At 40.3% G+C, this 16,757-nt stretch overlaps 1 protein-coding gene across 1 annotated transcript in view; it reads left to right on the forward strand.

The window, feature by feature from the left end:
* Positions 1-16,757, forward strand: part of LOC119720948 (multiple epidermal growth factor-like domains protein 6) — a 53,016-nt gene extending 36,259 nt beyond the window's left edge. The window contains exons 32-43 of the mRNA XM_038190815.1: positions 571-696; positions 1,932-2,030; positions 3,654-3,749; positions 4,996-5,124; positions 7,121-7,213; positions 7,631-7,854; positions 8,729-8,801; positions 9,299-9,397; positions 10,224-10,319; positions 11,533-11,628; positions 13,009-13,235; positions 14,587-16,757. Coding sequence (XP_038046743.1) covers positions 571-696; positions 1,932-2,030; positions 3,654-3,749; positions 4,996-5,124; positions 7,121-7,213; positions 7,631-7,854; positions 8,729-8,801; positions 9,299-9,397; positions 10,224-10,319; positions 11,533-11,628; positions 13,009-13,235; positions 14,587-14,691 — 1,463 coding nt within the window. The 3' untranslated portion in view covers positions 14,692-16,757. The remainder of the gene's footprint in view (positions 1-570; positions 697-1,931; positions 2,031-3,653; positions 3,750-4,995; positions 5,125-7,120; positions 7,214-7,630; positions 7,855-8,728; positions 8,802-9,298; positions 9,398-10,223; positions 10,320-11,532; positions 11,629-13,008; positions 13,236-14,586) is intronic.

A 16,757-nucleotide genomic window follows, 5' to 3' on the forward strand; every position in this document is an offset into this window, starting at 1 on the left:
TTTAAAAGTAAAAAACTTTTGAATGAAAAACAAAGAAGAATTCCGTCTAAAATTTGAAAAAGAACTAGGAAAAGCATTGCAGTACTAAGTGACTGAATTTGCTTTATAAATGAAGAATAAAGAGACGCTGTGGTCCAATGGTTACGGTGTTCGACTCGTGTGCCGTGGTGCATGGGTTCGAATCCTGACCGTGGGAACATGGTGCTGGTGCTCTTGAGCAAGGCACTTTACCATTATTGCTTCGTCCTTCGGATGGGACGTAAAGCCGTAGGTCCCGTGTGTTGTGTAATGCACGTTAAAGAACCCAGTAACACTTGTCGCTAAGAGAAGGGGTTTGCCCCGGTGTTTCTGGCAGAGGCAGCAATATGCGCCGCAGCACCTAGCAAAAAGGTGCTACATAATGGGTCTCATATGTTCATATACTTCATTACCTGTCTTTCGTCTTTCGTCTCATAATTTGCGCCAGGAGTGTCATATTGACAGATATGGCGCGGTATAAATGTTCACTATTATTATTATTAATAACTTGCATATCTTGAAGATGATTATATACCACCACTTTCTCCGTAGAACTGACATGTCCGGAAGTCCCAGAAAGCATGGGTGGTATCTGCTCAGAAGACTGTGAGTCGGATGACAGTTGCGAAGTAGGTCAGAAGTGTTGCTCCAATGGATGTGGCCATGCCTGCACACAAGGTTAGTGGTATGATCACAAGTCCATCACAGATCCATCACAAGCCAAACACATGTCAAGCGAATGACTTGTGATTGCAATGCAAGTCATTCACAGGTCAATCACAGTTCAGTCACGAGTCAGTCACAAGTCAATCACAAGTCAATCACAAGTCATTCACAAGTCAAACACAAGTCAATCACAAGTCATTCACAAGTCATTCACAAGTCAATCACAAGTCATTCACAAGTCAATCACAAGTCATTCACAAGTCAAACACAAGTCAATCACAAGTCATTCACAAGTCATTCACAAGTCAATCACAAGTCATTCACAAGTCAAACAAAAGTCAATCACAAGTCAAACACAAGTCAATCACAAGTCATTCACAAGTCAAACACAAGTCAGTCACAAGTCATTCACAAGTCAAACACAAGTCGGTCACAAGTCATTCACAAGTCATTCACAAGTCATTCACAAGTCAAACACAAGTCAATCACAAGTCAATTCACAAGTCAAACACAAGTCAATCACAAGTCATTCACAAGTCAATCACAAATCATTCACAAGTCAATCACAAGTCATTCACAAGTCAATCAGAAGTCAATCACAAGTCATTCACAAGTCAAACACAAGTCAATCACAAGTCATTCACAAGTCATTCACAAGTCAAACACAAGTCAATCACAAGTCAATCACAAGTCATTCACAAGTCAATCACAAGTTATTCACAAGTAAAACACAAGTTAATCACAAGTCATTCACAAGTCAATCACAAGTCAAACACAAGTCAATCACAAGTCAATTAATTTTGTTCCCAGGCTATTAGTAATTAGTGATCAGACTTTATTTGCATACCATTGCTATGACACTTTTATTCAACTTGTCATGAATTTTAAAAGGATGTCCTAAAATCAAAGTTTAGGTTTGAAAAGTGATGTTCAATTAAATATATTGATTAACCCTAACTCCCCAGCCTAATTTACTAGGAACCATACCCATTCTGGCAAATTCCAACACCCACATGGGAAATTGTACACACACACTGTTGGACTTAGTTTCTGGAGGTATGCCAAACCCAATGTAAAAGACCATCAGTTTAGGGGTACTGTACCTATCCCAACAGATTTAAACAAAACCTGCTGTTGAACTTTGATGGGTTGAGTTCGGTTAGGGTTAAGTTGATTAGTTTAAGATGGATTGATTGGAGGTGCTTTTCAACTCTGATTTTCCTCTTTTTGTGTGTGTCTATTTCTAGGTTGTCGCCCAGTCCTGTGCTACATGTACTGCAGACATGGCTGGGCCAGGGATGAAAGCGGCTGTGAAATCTGCCAATGCGAGGAAGGACCACAGATAGGTCAGTACATGGAATTCTTCAGCCAATATTCTGTTGGTTCCAGGAAGGATGTTTACACAGTCAAAACAAGAAAAACATTCAAAATCCATGAACAAATTATTCAAACCGAACCCAAATTTGAAAAAAGGGACTTTTTATTCTTGCAGTTACCTTCTAGTATTATTTTACAAAGAATCAAGTATATCTGCAAAACCTTTGTATTTGATAAAAGCATTAGAAGCAGTTAGTACTTTATCGCATCCAAGAGAAGTTATACTGTTTTCAATGACCAGCAACTACTGTTAACATCAGCTAGGTCCCTGCGAATGTTGTTCTTCCCAATTGGAAAAATAGTGGCATTGAAAAAAACTGTTGTCACAATGGTGGCGCCCAGTGCTGCAGGTGTCACTGTGTGGATGGCAGCTTTTCAAAGTTTCAAACATTTATTGCGACTAGAAGTAAAATGTTGCCAGTTTATTATACAAAAACTTATTAGAGAGTTTTGATGTATAAAGAAAGCAAAAATTCCATCAGCTCGGCCAGCTCACTGAGTACAGCCATCTTGGTAACCATAGCTTACAACTCCAGGGTAGACCGTTCGTCTTTGTTGCTTATGTTTGTTGATTGTTGGACGCAAACAGACGTTGCCAATGTTGGTACACATTAGCATTGTTCACAGGAGTCCAACATAGCAGTGGTCCATTATTCCAAATTGGCCATTCAAACCCTTTTGTTTATTACTTTCCTTTAATGTGTCCATCAGGCAGCTGAAACAAAGTGCAGTGTCCATGACAGAACCAATTAACTATGATATCTAATGAATGATTCATAGAAATGATCCAAAACTCCTAGTCTGTAATCTCCCTGGCCATTACTAGATGATGGATGTATAACATTCGCAAAATACATTTTCAGGTTTTTTCGCGGAGCTCTTAAATGTAGAGTAGATCATTTGCAGCTGTCCACAAAGTAACCGACCAAAAATTATTGTTGAAAAGCTAACTTGGTTTAAAGATAGCAATGGCACTAAACTATCTGTGAAGTGTGTGACATCATGTAGCTGAAATCGGCTGAATGAGAACAACTCCCGGATGCCAAATTTGGGCGCAATTCAAAACCTGACTCGGCAACTTTTGAATTAAAACTGAGATCTTAGAATATTGTTTTCTTAGAACATGCAGCATTTACTGAGCTAAAACTAAAGCTAAAGCACCCGTCTTTGGATTTTGAGCACTTTTGTTGCAAAAAAAAATGCACAAATGACAAATGTTCTACCCTGCCTTTAAAAGCTCTGTCACGGACAGTACATGACACTGGAATTGCCTACTTACTCTTTGAAATGGCCTTTTTTCACCCGATTTGTGCTGGTGGCACACAGGGGCCTGCCCAGAGTATTCTTTGTACCTGACTGACTCGCAAACTGACTCACTAACCGACTTTTTATGAATTTGCATTGTTGTTGACTGGTGATGTGACCCGGGCAGTGCTGTTGTATAGGTTGACCGCATAATGGGCTACATCCGGCCTATTGTAAACCAGAAGACTCCCAGTGAATAGCCATTGCGAATCAATTGAATTGAATGTTGTGTACCCTGGAATCAGCTTTACTAGGCTTGCATTGTTTTGTTTTTCCCCGCTGTACAGCTTGTGCTATGCCCAGGTGTGCCAATGAGTGTCCGCATGGCCGTGTCACCGATAAGAATGGTTGCATGAAGTGTGACTGCCTGCCTGGCCCAAATGGTAAGTCTTCAACTACTCTGCCAGTGTTTTTATACAAACGGGTATAAATTGATAGGTATACCTTTTTGCTATACAGAAGTTTTTCATGTTAAGCCCACACACACACAAAATCGGCCGTGAACCAGTCACAAGCATTGTGCATCACATGGCACTTTGGCTGGTAACCGGTTTTTGCTTAGCAAATGTCTTATGGGCTCAGCGAAATTCTGTGCTTAAGGCCCGTCCTAGACGCCGTGCTACTGCCGCGCCGAAATTAATTGAATAGCTCGTCTACAGCACTGCAGTTACTCTAAGCGCTGAACACAGTGGTCGAATCTTAATGCATCTGGAGTAATGGGTCAGGTTAAAGCAGTTCAGTGACCTGTCAGTGCGGTCAAACTATTCGTGCCGATTTCACTCCCTAAGATGTGTGGACAGGAGAGAGGGTATTGTGAGCATGCACATTTTGAAAATATGTTTGCCCCAACTTCGAATTGAATTGAGTTCGGCACGGCAATGGCACAGCATTTAAAAATGTGCCGTGCCACTGCCATTCAGAATGGCGATAGGGCGGCAGCCCTGTCGAGCCAAAGGATGGTGTCATGCCGAACTCAACTGGCTGGGCACAATGATTCTAAATGCTTTGCTATCGCTGTGCCGTCACTGTGCCATCGCCTTGCCGAAATCAAAGAGTCAAATTAATTGAGTTCGGCACAGCAGTAGCTCAGCATCTAAAACAGGCCTTACAGGTCAGTGAAATGTCATTACCAGTTTTCTGCACTTAAAGTCACCCTTTTTGTGCTTGAAATAAAGTCTCATTGAAGAAGATCTCAGTAAAGTAGTAAAGTCTGTTACAAACCAATATGGCCCATCAGGCTGGCATTTAACTCCAGTTTCCTTGGCATGAAACAACTGAGAATATTTCTATTCCCCCCTGGATGGGATTTCAGTCCATCGCAGGTTACTCCCCAGCTAATGCCAGTACCCATTTATACTTCTGGGTGGAGAGAGGCAAGTTAGGGTAAAGTGGCCTTCCGAAGGATACAACATATGGCCAGCAGCTGGATTCAAACTACTGACCATCTGATCAGGAGTCACGAACCCTAACCGCTAGGCAACACTTGCAAACAAACTTCTGAGATCTCCCAGTTTGCTCCCGGAAATTTTAAACACCATTCCCCCATCCCCCGCACTCTTGTTTATTTATTGATTTATTTGTTAAGGTTGTTTTCTTTTTACTTTTTTTTTCATTCCGTGCTTGTTTCAGAGCCTCGGTGCCCTGAAGTTTCGTCAGATGTTGGAGGCATTTGCGTAGATACCTGTGGCATTGACAATAAATGCCAGGGAGAAAATGAATTATGCTGCTCCAATGGATGTGGACATACGTGCATGGAAGGTATGCCTCGATCATTTGAAATAATAGTAATAATAATAATAATAATAATAATAATATTAACTCTTTTCGCCCCAATAGGGTGACTTTCCCATAGACTTGTGCACAAACCTAAACTGTCACCTAACCCAAGTTTACCTTATGTTTTTTCCACGAAATTTAGTATTTATACTAATTGGACCATGAGGAATCGATTTAGATGGTTAGCGACAGCAAAATTCCTTGTCCTCAGGGTCGTTTTCATAAAAGGACGACAGTTATTTTGTCGCCTCAATAAGGTGTATCGCCCTATTGTGGACGGAGTTCGCAAAACCTGTCGCCCTATTACAGTAATAGTAGTAATAATCATTGCCATGGTAATAGGCAAAGATCGTATGGCACCGCGAGCAGTAGGTAGTAGACAAGACTTCAAAGCTGTGATGGATAGCCAAAAAACTGTGGGAAAGAAACGGAACCAGTGCCCAGTGCTGGGTCAACACAATTATGAAAACCGTACACGGCACAGATGGTGACTATTACGCCAGTTGTTAAAGAGGTTGTGGAATGCTCGAAGACATTTCCATCATTTTTCGGGCATATATAGCTTAAGGTGTGATGAAATAAAAACGACTATTGTTTCTGTCATGAAATGAATACAAAAGGTACTTTTGAGAGCTGTTTTTCAGGTCCTGTTTCGACCCGAACGTGCAATTTGTGTAAAAGTCATCGTTGGGGGCAGCAAACAAAACACAGTAAATCGTGACGTAATAAACAGGACTCCCTATGCAGCATAGTATAAACGAGTCCTGTTTATTATGTCACGATTTTTCTGATTTTACGAAGAACCCGACGACTGTTGATTTCAATTATGCGCTCGCCGACCAACAAATTACTCAATGAATTTCAGTTTTATAAACATGTAAATGCACATTACAAAAGAATGAGAGTTTGTCATTATGATATATATGGGTCTACTCTACTATAAAAAAATATAAAGAACAAACAACTTTCAGCATTCCACAACCTCTTTAAAAAAATCATGGTTATTTAACATGCCCCGCTGTCTAGTCTACAACACACAATATGGTTTCTAACCAAAGGCTTGCCTACTGTAATGGTGGCTGATTACAGGGGAGACCGGATGGTCACATGGTACTTTGATGTCATATGATCTGACTCTGTTCTTTGGTCTATTTGTAAAACGTGAGGTCAGCAACAATGTCAGAGTTCAGAAAATATCCTTCAGTTAAGCCCCAGTCACACATTCAGTGTTTGGATCTACAGATATCCACTGTTGAAAATTTGTGATAAACCGTGGGAGTACCGTATTCATCCTTAGTACCTCCGTGGTTATCCGTCATTTATTCTTGGGTATTTGTGGAGCGGCTACAGAAATGTTTAAATGTTCCAAACTTCTGTGGTGAATCGTCATGAAAATCAATCCGTAGTGCAACCGTGGGACATCCGTAAGACAACCGTACTAATTCGTAGTGTTATTCGTGGCTATTCGTACATATTCTTGGAGATTTGTAGTTCATTCGTGGTAGAAATCTCTATGAATTTTCTACGAATGTCCTACGGATATGCCTGGATATGCTAGGATTCTGTTAAGATTGTTCTACGAATATGTATGCTTTATTCGTAGAAGAGCCTTGGTCATCAGTAGCCCAGTCGCAGACAACCGTGTCGTTAACTTCATTATTCTTAGTAACACTGTCAATATTCTTCAACGATCCGTCCATATTCTTGACAAACCGTGGTGTATTCGTAGAGAAACCTTGGGACAGTCTATCCGTTCTAATACTGTAGAAAGTCGATTTCTCCACGAATCTGGACGGTTCATCTTGATCGATTGATTCTTGGTAAACCGTGGATATTCGTAGCTCCAACTGTGAATGTGTGACTGGGCTTTACTTATCACTGGTATCAAGCAACAGCTCTAAAGGTAAAAGACAACATTTGCAAATTAACCCCCCAAATCCATCCACTTATCTTTGCAATCACTTGATCTGTATTGCAGCTTGCCCACCGGTATTGTGCAAGATGAAATGTCTGCACGGCTGGGCCCGCAACGAGAGGGGATGTGAGATCTGTGAATGCTATCAACCGGAAGGTGAGGACAAACCAACATTTGACGATTGTCACTTGGGACGAACACTGCAGATTAATGTACACATATCTATGGGATCATTGGTATTAAAAGGGACCATGCAATGTGATTTTTTAATGCAATCCTTGAAAATGCTCCTTTGTGTCCCATTTAACCTGATTTTGGATTTTCAAAGGGGGGGTGTGAGTGAGTGAATACGTGTGGAAGGCACACCCTGCTAGGGGGGTCCAGGGGCCAGTCCCCTGGAAAGTTTTGAAATGTTTTCTCCTGCTTTTTAAGGCAATTTGAGAAGGAATTTAGGAACTTTAGCTTTCACTTTATTATTTGTGGCCATATTTATTATTTACGACAATAGATCCAGGTTTTGCGACCTCTCACTCAATCTGTACTCATTTCCTTTTTTTACTTTTTAACACTAAGAGACTTGCACCAACGGCAAGGTTTACCAGGACTGCGGCAGTGCCTGCCCGGCGACCTGCGAAATCGTCCGCAGTGGTGCGTCCTTGGCGTGCACGTATCAGTGCGCCAGGGGGTGCGCTTGCCCGCACAACACCGTGCTGGACTCTGACAACACGTGCGTGGTGGAGCGCTACTGCGGGTGTCTGTACGACTCGGATGCTGACGGCGAGAATGAGTACTACCGGGTAAGTATTCCAATGCGCAATGTTAGGGGGCGCTGTTCAATGATCACCAGCCGCAAAAGAATCATAGACATCTTCAGGAAAACCTAGACCTGAAGAACCTCTACTATTATCCTGTTTGGTAATGACCACAAAATGCTGCATCCTATGACCGCCACGATCACTCATGGTAATTTTATATATCGCGCTTCATGCGACCGCCCCCTTCCATGTTTAATGTGCCAACAATTAGCGTTCAAGTTTATGGTCAGGAAACTTCAGGCTCATGTCAAGTCAAGATTTTTTTTTAAGATATCTATGAACAGAACTGGAACAATGTTAGTGCACCTTCACTCATATTTTTTAAATTGGACCTATTGACAGTGTTCTAATGCATCATTTTTTAATAATGTGTTAAAATTTTATAACGACATACCAAATATTCTGTCCCTTTGAGATGCGTTTTGATGTTCAATCCCCAAGCTTGCTTCTCAACTTTATGTTTTGTTGCTCCATCCCAGATCTGTCTTCTGTCCGTTTGAAAATTCCTTTTAGAAATATTTCTAACAATCATGTAACATGCTGTAAATACGAAGCAATCTGACCTTTTAATCCTTAAAGGGTCTGTTCCGAGGAACACATTCTGTGCATTTTCTACTCCTCTTAAATGTATGAAAACTGTTTGACATCCTTGTTTTGGTTAATGTTATTGAAAAGTGCACTTCTTTCAAGGTACTGAATATTTTAATTACTCCTACTTCTAAAGTTAGTATTTATATCTGGTATCTTAAGGTTTCTTTGGAGGTTTCAGTTAAGTTTTAGACTCTCGAAAAACACGGGCATTAGTAAACCAAAAGTGTATAAGAAGAAATTCCAATTTGTTTTCCTCTTTGAACAGCTTGGTGATTCCTTTACGATGGGCAGTGAGCAGTGCCAGTGTCGTCGCAATGGACAAGTGACATGCGATACAGGTACCAGATTAAGTGATCACGTATTGTGAATATGTACTGACTTCATGTGAATTATATCAACGGCATGCGTGAACCAGTGTGCATTTGTCTTTTAACAATAAGCCAGTTCGGTATTTCAACTGGGCATGCTCACAATGATATGGGTCATGGGTCATTCCGGATAATCAAACGCTCATCGAAAGCGTATGGACGCGCAAGGAGACAGTCGCAAGACGCTTGCGCGTTATTTACGAGTAGAAGGGGTGTTCGCATTCACATCGCGTAACATTGCATCAGCAATTTTATCCCGAATGGCCTTTGACCTGGACTTCTTCATCGAGATACCAGACTGGCTAATTGCTGACTGCTGTGATGTGTGATATGGCGTTTTCCACGGAGCTCCTAATTCTTGTGGTCATGAAGCACCATGCACGGAGTCCATATACTTGGAGACTCAGGAAAGGTCCGTGCAAGCACTCCCAAATTGATAATTTGTTTATTTGTTTGTCACTCTGTAGTCTGCCCGCCGCCCAACTGTCAACTCACTGGCTGCCGATACGGTCATGCTACCGACGAGAATGGATGCGAGACGTGTAACTGCAACCCTGGCCCTGAAGGTAAAGCATACCTCTCATTCACAGCAAAATCAAGTAACTTTGACTTTAAAAAGATACTTCAAAACAAAACAAAATCACTGTATTTTGCACTTGCCTTAAGCCCAGATAAGTGTGGTTTTGGGTGTATAAAACTGCGGAGACATTTGCTGGTTCCTCGTGTGAAAGACTCTCTCTTTAAAGAATGTGTATTTTTGAGAAGAGCCAGAGGTATTATCTCCATTAACTCTTTTAAGGAAAATGATGACAGTCGGACCATATAGAGGGAAAATCAAGTGAAGAAAACCTGTGGTTCTTCTCTTTTAGAGTTGGTCACTGGACTTAAATCATTTTTCTTTTTTTATGAATCTGCTCAAAAGATCGCCTGAGCAAAATATCCCGGGGGAAGCAAGCTTTCCAAGACCCACCTTTAAGGCTCTTTCGCACTGTCCAACATCTCAGTGATAGACCCTTGTCAAACCTCTGTAGACCTGATTTTGAGAACGCCTTTTAAAGAATCCGACAGGGCTTCGACAGGGGTCCCGCCACTCTACCCTGGTCAGGATCAGGATTGAGAGGCTCTACCCGGGTAGAAAATCCAAAATCTACTGCTAACCCCAAAATCCAAAGTCTACTTGTGTAAATGTAAATGCCCACGTTCAATTGAAACTGGCTCCGCTCACAGTGGATGACCCATGTTGATATCTACATAGGTAGAAAGGCTGATTCCAGTGCAGAAAGCCCTGTTCAGTCGAGACGTCTAGCCAATCATTGCATAAAACAGCTCCCAAAGTTTAAGTCCAACTTTTTGCCTGAATCCGTGTTCAACGGTCAATGTTTTCATTTGCAGAGCCCTGTGAGCCAGTGAAGTGCCGCCGCCTGTGTCGCAATGGATTCAAGATGGAGAACGGTTGCCCTATCTGCAAGTGTAACGACCCACCCCGAAGTAAGCTCTCTCACTCAGACTCATGCTTGCCAGAATGTCACCGCCAAATATGATTTTCTTACATTTCTTGATTTTAGAAAATAATTGTTATTTTAACTCCTTTCCAATAATAAATGTTTATAGTACAAATGTATTCCTGAAAGTTACATAGTATTTCACATATACCAGTGTTCACGAAATAAAATATTTTCTTATTTTAAGAAAACCAGTTTGGCAGTACAAGCATAAAAGCCAGTAGTGAGGAGCACCTAAGGATAGGTTATCTGAAAGCAAAATGATTTCACACTTGGAGACTTGGAGAAAGCAAGAGAGCACGTATCGTCACCGTTTGGACGACGTGACAAGTCTGCGTGCACAGCTGCAAAACCAAGTTTTGAGAAAGTCGTGTTTGAAGTTGGTCGATTTGTCAAATCACGTTATCGCATACATTTCTCTCCCAAAATTTAACAATATATATCTGATGCGATAGCCCATTAGTAAAATAGTCAAATGGACTTCCTCTGTTTTTCATAATTTTGAAGCATGTTTAATTAGGAGACGTTTATTACTAAAGATATTCGTCACTCCGTCAAAACGGAAATTCTACTTAGTCACAAAAAATGCAGCATATGTTTGCACACAGCGTGTTCGCATATTTCATCACTTCGTCAAAATGCAAAATTGTACAGGCAAATCTAAACATAGCGCATGTGTAAAATTAGTGAGACTTTGTGACGAATACAGATTCGTCACTTCCTCAAAATGACGACAGTGTAATTAGCGTAATTGATGAACAGTGGAATTCTGTGTCTCGAAATGAATTTGGTAATCGTGTAGAAGACATCACAAAATGTTAGAATATCCACACAAAATATTAAAATTGCTTGAAATTTCAGTTTTTAACAGATTCCTCACTTCCCCAGAATGGTGACAATTTGTAATCAAAGCCAAATCATTACGTTTCTGTGCTACTATGCTAAGCACTGGATAGATGCTGGTCATTTACACGCAAGCGTCGTGCGCCCGCATTCATGCGCCTTCCAAACGTTTGATTATCCCAAATGACCTTTGACCCCTTACCATTGTGCACATGCGCAGTTGAATTACCAAACTGGCTTATTCCAGCAAAACAATTATCTTCCTCTCCCATATTTTAATTAAAAACCAAAATCCATCTGGTACAATTGCCAGTGTACGAATGATAATTCAGTGCTGTACTCACTCCCACCTACAGGGCTGTGTGAACCCGCGAAGTGTAGAATGTACTGCACATACGGATTTGCTGTAGATGAAAACGGCTGCGAGATCTGCCGATGCAATCCGCCCCCTGGTAAGTTAACAGCATTACAAAACAAACACTTGAAGAATTATGAGACAACTGCACCATCGCTGTTCAAAGTCCAGGGGCTTTGTGGTATAAATTTGCGTCCTTGCATTAATTCCTTCAGATACGTTAAATAATTATTGATTCTTAGATATGACTGAGATTAAATGGATTTGATAGAATGGATTAATGGATATGGTGAAATGAATTGATTTTTGTATGCTTCTTCATCCGAACAAGTCCAACAATGATTGGTCCATGATTGAAATGTATTTTCATTAATTACTCTCACACACAAGTGAAGGCTGATCCTATTGGACAGTAGTCCATCACGTTAGTTTACATTAAAAATTTGTTTGCAACTGCGTAAGTCATTTAAAAATGTCATATACTCTTTGTGCTCTTCAATGAATAAGGGTTTTTTTTTCTAACCAATTTTCTAGGTCTCATACTAAAACTATATTGTTAGAAAATAGCCATTTAACATCAAATTCTAAGGTTAGTGAAACTCAAAAATATTACTGATGGACAGAACATCTTCAGACTTGCTCAAGCAAGGTGCATCAGCTCAAGAAATATGCTTTGGAAAAAGTGAGCAACACGCATGCGAACAGGGAAATCTTATGTTTTAAGATAATATGGGACTCCAACCTGTGACCTCCACACAACCAATACGCTTTTTTTATGTTACCTTGCTAGATCAGCATTCAGTATTGTAGTCGAGTCAATTTCAAGTCCATCACAAGTCCGGTCAAAAGAAAATCACAAGTCCTTTCACAAGTCCAGTCAAGAGTAACAGGATAAACAGTAACTATTAAGGAATGCTATTGTCAGGGTTCAATTGAATAACTTGTGACTTCAGACTGAAGGACTTGTGACGGACTTGTGACGTACTTGTGATAGACTTGTGATAAACTTGTGATAGACTTGTGATAGACTTGTGATAGACTTGTGATAGACTTGTGATAGACTTGTGATAGACTTGTGATAGACTTGTGATGACTTGTGATGGCCTTGTGATGACTGGTGATAGACTTGTGATAGACTTGTGATAGACTTGTGATGACTTGTGATGACTTGTGATGGACTTGTGATGGACTTGTGATAGACTTTTGACAGACTTGCGATGATGTGATAGACTTGTGATAGACTTGTGATAGACTTGTCATAGACATGTCATAGACTTGTGATGACTTAAGATAGATGTGTGACGACTTGTGATGGACATGTGGCTAACAAGATGTGATGGACTTGTGATGAACTTGTGATGAACTTGTGATGGACTTGTAATTTATGATTGATTTGACAATTACACTGTCCAACTCAGCAGCAGTTACCACAACCAGTGACTTACGATTGAATTCTTCTTCTTACGAACTATTACAGATGTTGTGTGTGAAAATGGCAAGATCTACCAGCAGTGCGGCAGTGCCTGCCCGGCCACCTGTCAGAGTATTCGCATCGATGAGCCTACCCCCTGCATTGCCATGTGCGTTCAGGGCTGCTTCTGCCCTCCAGGTACCGTACAGGACTCGGACGGGATGTGCGTCAAGCAGCGGCAGTGCGGTTGCCTCTATGATGCTGACGGTAACGGTGACAAGGAATACTTCAAGGTAAATGAATGGTTAATCAAAGAAAAAAAATAACCGGTGCAGGATGTCAACTTGCGACCTCTTTGATTACCTCACAAGTGTGCTACCGACTGGCTTAGCCAGAGGCCAATTTCTGCTACCGGCAGAAAAGTTCCGCTAACTAAAGCAGGAAAATGTTTAAGTAGTATTTCCAGTGTGGATGTGCGTACTGTTGCGCCTCCATTCAAGCAAATCTTTCTCCTAAGTTCAGCGTACCCTTTGCAGTGCGTACTGCTTACTGCTTGTGAATTACAAGAAGGCTCCTTGCCCAGCCCTACTGCTTACATATGCCAGCATTGCAGATGAAAAGCAGTAGTTGGTCACCGCAGAGTATCATCAAGCGTGCAAAATGTTGTTTCAAGGTTGTGCTCAAGTTTTCTGAATCTGGGCCACAATGTGCCTTTTTTTGGCACAAAACTAAAAAGTTGAAGGATAGCCCAATGAGATTGCCATCAAAATTCAGAAGGGTAGATAAGTACGATTGGATGTCTTCCAAGTTGTTAGTGGCTTAGCTCCAGTGGGGAGCCATTAAGTCCAAAGCCAGTGATCACACCCATGGTCATGATGCTCGCAACATTATCAATGCTACGAACTATGGAATTACTGTTAGCATCACTCAGAGAGGATACAACTTGTTCTAATTAAAAATCAACAAATAAACCACAATATGAAATTTGGTTAAATTTTTATTCAATTTTTTGGGTGAAACAGAAACATTTTATAGCATTAGGGTTTGAGCCTTTGACCTCTGAACACTCACTACCATTGCTCTGTCAACTTGCTAGCTGTGTGTCGTATTGCGCACTCATCTTTAAGCTGTAAGATATGTAATTACCAAGTTAGTTGTGCAGTGTCCTTGGGCAAGCCACTTCACCCTACTTGCCTCTCTCCGCCAGAAGTATAAATGGGTACGGCCATTAGCTGGGGAGTAATACTTAAGTGCAATGGATTCACATCCGCAGTCGTAATCGAGTCTTCCGAAGTCATAACAATGACTGGTGAAGCAGAAGTCTCAAGCTCTTAAATGAACTGTGATTATTGGGCATTCCTTTGTCATTGTTCATTTTGTGTAGCTTGTGACCTGACTTGTGACCTTACCTGTAACCTTTGACCTGACTTGTAACATAAAGGGTGATTTGAGACTTGTGATTGACTCGATTACAACTTTGCGGGCATGTCATTCCATTCCAAAGGATTGGAAAACCGGAGTTACACTTTGGCGTGAAAAGTCACGTTGGTTTAAGACAGACTTCTAATTTACAGTGGTACAACGTTGATTGTAGTGTAGGTTCTCAGTTCATGCGAATACAATTTCCCGTGTTCTGTTTTGCAGCTGGGAGAATCTTTCCACTGGGGAGTTCGCAGGCACACTCGGTGTCAGTGTCATCGCGACGGAGAAGTGATCTGCTCAAGCAGAAGGGAGCGATTCCATTCTTGAAAACTATCAAATGAATGCAACATCTGAAATGCTGAACAAATGTTGACAAAGAATTAGCAGAAAACGACCATAGTTTTTACAAAATAATGAAATTTTAGAGCAAAGTTTTGCAATCAACTTTTGCAGCAAGTAGGTAAAGGGTAGCTGATATTCTAACAAGACTTTTTGAAGAAGAGAATTTTGACAAGAAAAAAACAGCTTTTATAACAAAGATCGTGATTGGCTAGTTACAGCTCGTGCAACAGAGTTCGTGATTGGCAGATAGATAACTATTAATAATTACCAGAGTTTTGAGTGGCTGTGTCTGAACAACTTGGCTACTGCAGCCAGTAATACACGCATTTATGGGAAGTGGCTTCGGCTGCTTCCATAGCTGCATGTGTAATTGCGAGCCGTAGCCACGTAATTTGGACCCAGCCATACATAGGCTCTGAAATTAGATACAAATTATGAAATTATGTGAATCTCTCAACATGAAAAAATACCCTTGCATACTACACTAGAGAGTGGTAAGCTTATAATAACCGGTGTTAAGTTTAATGAAAAATTTGTTATTAATATCATGAAGTACGTTTGCTTGGCGTCTTTATAGCATGGCAGTTTGATTTTGAAATGTGGTTTCTTTAGTTTATTTTCCTTTTTAGTGTTTTCATACAGTTACCTCAAAGGTATGTTGTAGCACCTCCTGTCTTTGAAATTTAAAAGCTTGTCTCAACCGTTGTATTAATCAAAAAGTTGTGTGCTGGTAGAGAATTACTTTTTTTTTTTCAAATAAGAGTTCACTTCAAGAGTTCAATAACAATGAGTGGAAAGTGAAATATCTCGTATTTGTCTATGCTGAACGGAAAATCGGTGTACAGGAAAGGAAATTTTTGGAAAATATTAATGCTTACATTGAAAATTATGATCTACATATTGAGTAAAAACTTTGATTTCTCAAGTCAAAGAAAAAATTGTACATCACAGAGCCGAATTTGAATGGAAAACATAATTGATATTGCAAGGTTTTAGCGCTAACACCACCAATTGCAGTTGTTGAAACGGTTTTATTCTCATTTCATTTTTTTTAAATTTTCATACGTTTGTAGAATGCTTCATATTCATGTGTGCTGACTTTGGTATAAAAGGTTGTGCTGTGCAGAATAGGCATGTATTTCTTAACAACTGGTAAAAATTATATAATATGAAAAAGAATCAGCTAAGAGCCATAACAAGAGAGAATTTGTACAAAACAGAGAGATTGACGTAAAATCCAACATTTTTAAGGTACATGATGTTGAGAAATTTCTTTTCTTGTTGAAATAAGGGAGGGTAACAACATCAGTTTTCTCTGTTTTACTAGTGTTCATACTTTTTCCTGGTTTTCTTACCTTGCCCCTACTTTTCCTACTTCTTAGTCCAACAACTCCGAAAAATGAAATCTCGTTGAATATTTTTATAACAGTGTTACACACTGTCATATCACACAATGAATGGCTTAGGCGCAGTACTGCAACTGTACTTCCAAGAGCTTAGTTGAGGATGGAGCACAGGTGTTGTGAGTACAGAACATGGCTAAATGAGTCTTATGACGCTGTGGACATGGGTATCAATGAAAACTACCTCTGAAAGCAAGCAAAGGTCCTTCTTTTGTCCTCTTTTTTGTTAAATTTCGATCATATCCTACTTTTTCACCTGGGTCTGCTTTAAAAGCCTGCAACGAATTACATTTGCGAGATATGCACTTTTGATTGACTTACTTTTGCCAACCTAGTTGGAGAAATAGGTCCTAAAATGTCTGCACTCTCAAAAAGCAAAACAAAATAACATTTTATTCATAGGACAAAAGTTAATGGGGTTGTTTCATTTTTTTTATGTGACCAAGAAATGTTTGTTCATTAATCCGTAATCGTAATATTTATGATTGTTCTCATTCCATTAGGATCATAAACATAAATCTAAAGCACCTTCAGTTTTGTAGTTTTGTACTGAAATTGGAATTACTTGAAAGAGCAAGTTTTGGCACCACACATCTTCAGTAGTCCTTACCGTCAATAAATAAATCTTCAATGTGTGTTAAGCTCGGA

Source organism: Patiria miniata, unplaced genomic scaffold, assembly GCF_015706575.1.
Source record: "Patiria miniata isolate m_02_andy unplaced genomic scaffold, ASM1570657v1 HiC_scaffold_9, whole genome shotgun sequence".
Lineage (NCBI taxonomy): Eukaryota > Metazoa > Echinodermata > Asteroidea > Valvatida > Asterinidae > Patiria > Patiria miniata.